This window comes from Natator depressus, chromosome 7 (assembly GCF_965152275.1).
Source record: "Natator depressus isolate rNatDep1 chromosome 7, rNatDep2.hap1, whole genome shotgun sequence".
NCBI classification, from domain to species: domain Eukaryota; kingdom Metazoa; phylum Chordata; order Testudines; family Cheloniidae; genus Natator; species Natator depressus.
Window position 1 is genome coordinate 46,124,608 of NC_134240.1, and position 6,566 is coordinate 46,131,173.

Below are 6,566 nucleotides of genomic sequence, written 5' to 3' on the forward strand. Positions count from 1 at the left end.
GGGCACTGGCAGAGCTGGGTGGGGGCAGGGCTGGAGTTGCAGGGGGGGCTGAAGGGCAGGATTGGGGGCACTGGCAGAGCTGGGTGGGGGCAGGTCTGGAGTAGCAGGGGCGCTGCAGGGCAGGAGCAGGGGCATTGGCACAGCTATGGAGCTAGGATTTGCAGGACGGGTTTGCACTAGAATGTGCAGCTGGGGAACCTGCCCTCAATACCCCCAGTCTCACCCCATGCTAGTGGCCAGTCAGCTTCGATAAACCTTTCAATTCTAATCATTTTAAAAAGAAGGAAAAGGAGCAAGCACCTGACTGCCAGGAGGGCACCTCTGGCTTCGTGGCCGCCATTTGCTAACCCCCCAGTGTGCTGCGATTGTCTGAGATCGGGAAGGAGCCATCAATTAAGTACCCGCTCTAGTGGGAGAGAGAAGCTGTGGGCCCCAGATCCTCCACAGGAGGTGTGCACCAAAGAGCCAGCTGTGTGCCTGACGGATCGCGCACTGGAGGTCTGGGGGAGAAAAGAGGCCACTCGTCACTCCAGGCTCTTCAGGAAGTCCAGCAGGCCCAGGTGCCACTCCTCCGGCTTGTCCAGGTAACAGGCATGTCCTGCTCCTTTCAGCAGGAGCACCTTGTGATTGGGGAGGTTCTTGAGGTTGTTCAGGCTTATTTCCCCGAGCTGGGTGTCCTGGTCCCCATACACAATCAGCGTGGGGGTCTAGCAGGAGGGGACACAAGGCACAAGAGCTCAGACAGCGGGTACGGGCGTGCTGCTCGCTTTGATCACCAGGGCCAGTGGCACAAGAGGGAGGCTGGAGCCTGGCAGCTCTGGGAGAGTGTATCCCTGCCTGGGAGCATCACTGGTTCTGGGCATTGCTTCGTGCCCCCCGTGGGTCTGGGAATTTCCCCTCGAATTGAGTTGTTGGGAATGATCCCTTTCTAGGAACCAGCTCCTCAAAGACAATTGGGTGCTTAACTCTCACGGAAATCAGGGCATCTGCTGACCCCCAGCATTCAGACCAACGCTGGAGATGGGGAGCTGGAGCCTTAAGGGGCTGCTGTCCAGAGTCAGGTGAGATGTCAAAAATGGCAAGCTAAAAATCAAGGTGTGTGTTGGAGGGGGATAGAACTGGAGGCTAAAAGCAGGGATGGGCAAAGGTTCAAAGGCTCGGAGCTTGGGCGAGGGTCACGTGATCTGGATGTGCCACGGATATTTTAAATCTGGAGGAATAGGACACATTTTCTTGGGACTATTTGTTGTATTCCTTCACCCACATGCCCAGGCCCCAGACTGTCAGCTGGTGCAAACGGGCCATAACCATAGGGTATGTGACCCAGGGAATTCCCACAGGGTCTGGGAATCCTCCAGTCCTGCATGGTTGCCATGACACCTCTCCCACCATCCTGGCTTTCGGAGAAGGGGATGAAAAGGAGGGTCCCGGCACTCAACCCTGAGTGCCAGAACTGCCCTGAGAGGCTGTTGGCAGAGCAGCCCTGCTCTGTTACTCTGTGCACTGGCCCAGTTGCTGGCTAGCCCAGGATAAAGATGCAGGGGAGGCGTAAAGATAGCATTGTCACTTTGACTCCCCTCCGCCTGCTTGGATGCTGCTTAGTATCTGGTCCCACTGCACAGAGCCCGAGAGAACAGAAACATTCAAACTAATATACTGAAAACCAGCAGCTAAAACGCCCTCTCTGTGCATAAAAATGTCCCTCCCAGCCCTGCACTTCCTAGGGCTGCACGCAAGGACAGGGTTTTCCAGGGGGGAGCTGGGAGCGACCCATTGCCAGTGGGCTCAGGCTCCCTTTTTTAGCCCTGCAGAATTCAGACCCTACCCCCGGATCACGGGTGCAGGGCTGAGGATGGCTCTTACAGCAGGGTTATTTTAGGAGGAGGGGATACAAGTTCCACACTGGGGGAAAAAGAAGGAACATTTTCTCCAGCAGGTTGATTTTAAAAAAATAAAGGGGGGGCGGGTGGGAATGGTTGAAATTGGTGGGGGCTGGAGCATTAGAACAAGGGCAAACGAGAGGGATCAGTGAGCACAGGGTGAGGGAGGTGGTGAAAGGGGCCTGGGAAATGCAGATTCTCCCAAGGGTCTGCCAGCTAGCGGAGGGGCCCAGGTCACAAGGGTGTAACACCACTGTGTGACGTGGGGCTACACCAGGAATGGATGTGGCCCAGCATAAAACTGTGCAGGGCAGCACCTAGGCCTTGAGTCATAAGGCCAGGCTACAGGTGCTGGTCTCTGTCACGCTGATTGTGGTACACGGAGTGCTTTGTCCTGATGGAGCTTGAGTATTACTGCTGGACATTCCCTTCAGTGGGGGCTTGGATTCAGATTCTCCGGTTCCCCCATTGCTGCAGGCCGGCTCTGAAACACGTCTGCAACCTCGATTCCCTTCACCCACTTCCCGATGTCTGCCCAGTGCCTTAGCTCTTCCACCCCATCCCCCAGCCTAATGTTCTCTGCCCCTGCCTGGACACCGGGGTCCCCAACGACAGAGACTTGCCCCTTCCCTGCCAGTCCAGGGGCTGTACCTTTACGCTGGCGTACTGCGTGGCGGGGAACTTCTCGGTGCAGATGGGCGCCACCGGCACGTAGGCCTGGACCAGCTGGCTGTGCTGGAAGAGGAATGGGAGCGAATACATCCCGCTGAGGGATGGGCTGATCACAACCACCTGGCCCAGCTGCAGGGCCTCACAGACAGCCTTCAGGAAACCCCCAGGGGCAGGCTGCCCAACAGGAGCTGGAGCTGTCGCCTCCTTGGAATGGCCAAGCCCTGGACCACGTGAGACAAAACCCCTCTGTGTTACGGATATTGCTGGCAAGCCCCTTGCGAGAAATCTGCAGTCCTGGTGCATCACGTTCACTGGGGCCCTTCCCCTTCCTAATCACGCCCCCCACATCACCCCAGTTACAGACTTGGGGAGGGGGGGCAGATTCTCTCCCCCCCCCATCAGCCCTGGTCCCCAGACAGACAAAAACAGTATAGACGTGGGCAGGGAGATGGCCATAGTCTGGCCCCTAGTGTCACAACAGGGTCATTCCTCAGCTTTCACTGACAGTATGACTCAGAAAAAGTGCAGGGAGCTACGGAGGGGGCTGGGAGCCAGGACACCTGGGTTCTGCTCCACAGGCCATGAGACAATGGCATCTGTTAGTTAAAGGGAAGGACTTGAGTCAGAACACCTGGGTTCTATTCTCAGTTATGCTGCTGACTCCTGGTATGTGTGTGGGTCAGGCATGAAACCTCTCCAAGCCTCAGTTTCCCCATCTGATCTCATATCACAGGGGTTACGGGGTATAGGGAATGCTCGTGAAAGCTCTCAGAGGGAGATGCTAGAGCCATGCACAGCATTAGTGCTCCTATGATGGGACGTGCCTCGCCTGAGGAGCTTATGCCACCCCGGCACCTGAGGGCTGTGCATTGAAGGGATTCCCCCAGTGGCCGAGCAGCTGTACCTGGCAGATCGATGGCCACAGCGCGGTAGCCAGCATCCGCCAGCTTAGACAGCGTCTGCAGGTTGAGCCAGGTCTCGGATGAAAAGCGAATGCCGTGGAGCAGCAGGACAGACAGCTTGGGGGCCTGCTGGGCTGGATTGGCCTGCCGGTAGAACAGAGTTTGCCCATCCACCGTGATGGTGCCCACCGTCACCTGCGGGGTGGCCATGGCCTCCCTGTTCGTACTTTCAAGCAGTCCTGAAAGAGACGGGAACCTGGGCTGAGCCCTGTGCCCCCCCAGAATGGACTCTGGGCACAGTCCCTGATCTAGGCACAAAGGACCCTATTTACTTAGCTCTTCACTGCCTCATCTCAATGCTAGTGGGTGGACAGTATAACACTGGGGGTTGCTGTCCATTCACTGGGATGGCCTCATCAGGTATGCGGGGGGGGGGGTGGTACACTTGGAAACTTTGTTTTTGGAGGGGGGGATGAATAGGGGATCACAGGGGAATGGGAGAGCAAGTAGCAGTGGGGCAGGCCAGTAGTGACCCAGGAACACACTGGGTGTGTCTGGGCAGATATTTAGAGAGAAGACCTATTATCTGATCCAATACCAGTTGGCTAATGAAAGTAAGTGAATGCACTCTTCACCCTTCCACAAAACTGCAACCAGTGGGGCTTCAATCAAATTGACAAGTTAGGATATTCACAGCTGATTGGTGGCAATACTTAGAAGGTAATATACTGTTCACTGGTGGAACTCACTCCTCCAGGAGCCCAGCAGGTTTTCACAGAGGATCAAACATGTACAATGACAGTGAGATCATGCATTGTTCCATTAGAAAAGGAGTACTTGTGGCACCTTAGCGAGCTTATGTTCAAATAAATTGGTTAGTCTCTAAAGTACTCCCTTTTTTTTTTTTTTTTTTGCAAATACAGACTAACACAGCTGCTACTCTGAAACCTGTTCCATTAGAGAGAAGGTTTTAACAAACCCTCCTGAGCCAGGGCATGACCTGCTCAGTGAGCAGGTTCAGGAAGAAACAGCCCCAGAGGGCGGAGGGCCCCGGGGCCAACCCTGCAGGGGCGGGGTCGCCCCCAGAGGGCAGGGGCCCCGTGGCTAAGGCTGCGGTGGGGGGGGGTGGCCCCAGGGGGCGGGGGTGGCCCCGTGGCTAAGGCTGCGGTGGGGGGGGTGGCCCCAGGGGGCGGGGGTGGCCCCGTGGCTAAGGCTGCGGGGGGGGGGCGGCCCCAGGGGGCGGGGGTGGCCCCGTGGCTAAGGCTGCGGGGGGGGGGGGGGCGGCCCCAGGGGGCGGGGGTGGCCCCGTGGCTAAGGCTGCGGGGGGGGGGGGGCGGCCCCAGGGGGCGGGGGTGGCCCCGTGGCTAAGGCTGCGGGGGGGGGGGGGCGGCCCCAGGGGGCGGGGGTGGCCCCGTGGCTAAGGCTGCGGGGGGGGGGCGGCCCCAGGGGGCGGGGGGACCCCGTGGCTAAGGCTGCGGTGGGGGGGGGTGGCCCCAGGGGGCGGGGGTGGCCCCGTGGCTAAGGCTGCGGGGGGGGGGGCGGCCCCAGGGGGCGGGGGTGGCCCCGTGGCTAAGGCTGCGGGGGGGGGCGGCCCCAGAGGGCGGGGGGACCCCGTGGCTAAGGCTGCGGTGGGGGGGGGCGGCCCCAGAGGGCGGGAGGGCCCCGTGGCTAAGGCTGCGGGGGGGGGGCGGCCCCAGAGGGCGGGGTTTGAAACAGCTGGCCCTGGCCTCTGTCTGAGCCAGGGTGCTGGTCTGATGGCCCCGTCGCTCGGAGCCAGGCGGGCTCCCGGCAGCCGCAGCGTCCAGGTCTCTGCCCCAGCTCTGGGGCGGACCGGAGGTGCCCGAGAACAGGGGCCCTGGCAAAGCGGCTGTCCCGGGCCCTTCCCCAGCAGCGCGCGGGGGGCGATACCTGCCGAGCGGGGAGGGGCGGCTCGCGAACACCTGCGCTTCCCGGGGTCGAAGGTCGGACAGGAAGCCAGGGCGCGAGCCGTGACGCCAACCAGGGGCGGAGACGGGCCTGGCAACAGGCTGCGAGCGCTGGCCCATGGGCGCAGTGACACCTGGTGGCTCGCAGGAGACGAGCCGGGGGCAGGAAGGAAATGCACCAGGGCAATGACCTCCCATCTGCACTGGGGCTTGCAGCACTGCAGCTACATCCCCACGGCAGACAGGCCCTGAGAAGAGAAGAGAAACGGAAGACCGCGTTGCATATTTATTATAGAGGAAGTTTCCTTTATGTAATTCCATGAGTGGTCAGTAGTAGACTGACTGCTTGCAGAGGGAGGTGTAACTGTTGCCAGCGTTGCATGGGGAGGGTGAATCTTAGTGTTGCCAACTCTTGTGATTTTATTGTGAATCTCACAATACGCTGCTGTGTTATTCTTCAAGCCCCAGCTCCTACTCTTCTGTTGTTTCAGGAGAGTACCAGCTTTCATTTTCCCTCCACATCGTCCCTCAAAGTTGCAGCCTTGGTAGGAAAATATTATTCCCATAGCAGGGTTCTGAAAAGTTATAATGAGCGATTGCAATGGAAAGAGCTGGTCGCAGGGGGTGCCCTCCTCAGAGGCTGCTGGCCAGCTATGTGTTGGGCTGACGTACGCAGGAATGATAGGTAGCCAGTTAGTTGTTGTTTTGTCACTGGCTTTGCAGAGGTGAATAAGCCAACTGTGAAGAGAAAGAGGGGAGACTTAGCTCTAGGATCTCTGCAACGGTTCCAGTATTGTCCAGGAAATTCTGTATGCAGTGCAAAAATATTGCCCAGAAGGGTTAGTGAATTATTTTTTTTTTTGTACAGGGAGCAGGAAAGACTCCAAGTCTGTGTCCCCCAACCTGCACTTCCACATATGTGGGTCTCCTGTGCCGCTTCTATGTGGTTAGCCACTGGTGTCCACCACATACCAGAACCTCCCACACCACTTCTGCATGGCTAGCCATGGCTGTTCCATGTGTCCATGTATCAGGGCCTCCCATGTTACTTCTGGAGTGGGTAGCCATGGGTGCTCCAGGCTGCTGGGCATTCCTTGCTACTCTGCACTTCCAGCAGTGTCTCTGTGTAGCTCATCTCAGTGGTAGCAGCTCACTGCATCTCTGATGCTCTCAGGGATGGGAACAGA

General features: G+C 58.5%; 1 protein-coding gene across 1 annotated transcript; it reads right to left on the bottom strand.

The window, feature by feature from the left end:
• Positions 1-5,472, bottom strand: ABHD14B (abhydrolase domain containing 14B). The gene is made up of 4 exons (XM_074958315.1): positions 5,363-5,472; positions 3,457-3,693; positions 2,532-2,773; positions 1-707 (listed from the first exon to the last, which is right to left on the bottom strand). The coding sequence occupies exons 2-4, from the start codon at positions 3,662-3,664 to the stop codon at positions 525-527; spliced, it is 633 nt and encodes a 210-aa protein (XP_074814416.1). The 5' UTR covers positions 3,665-3,693; positions 5,363-5,472; the 3' UTR covers positions 1-524.
• Between the last annotated feature and the right edge of the window lie 1,094 nt (positions 5,473-6,566).

Bases quoted from the DNA above. Each gene is read 5' to 3' on its own strand.
- ABHD14B (XM_074958315.1), bottom strand. From the start codon at position 3,664: ATGGCCACCCCGCAGGTGACGGTGGGCACCATCACGGTGGATGGGCAA. The intron at 2,774-3,456 runs GTACAGCTGCTC...CACGTGGTCCAG, and splicing joins TGTGGCCATCGATCTGCCAG to GGCTTGGCCATTCCAAGGAG. The intron at 708-2,531 runs GTACAGCCCCTG...CCCTCCTGCTAG, and splicing joins CGCAGTACGCCAGCGTAAAG to ACCCCCACGCTGATTGTGTA.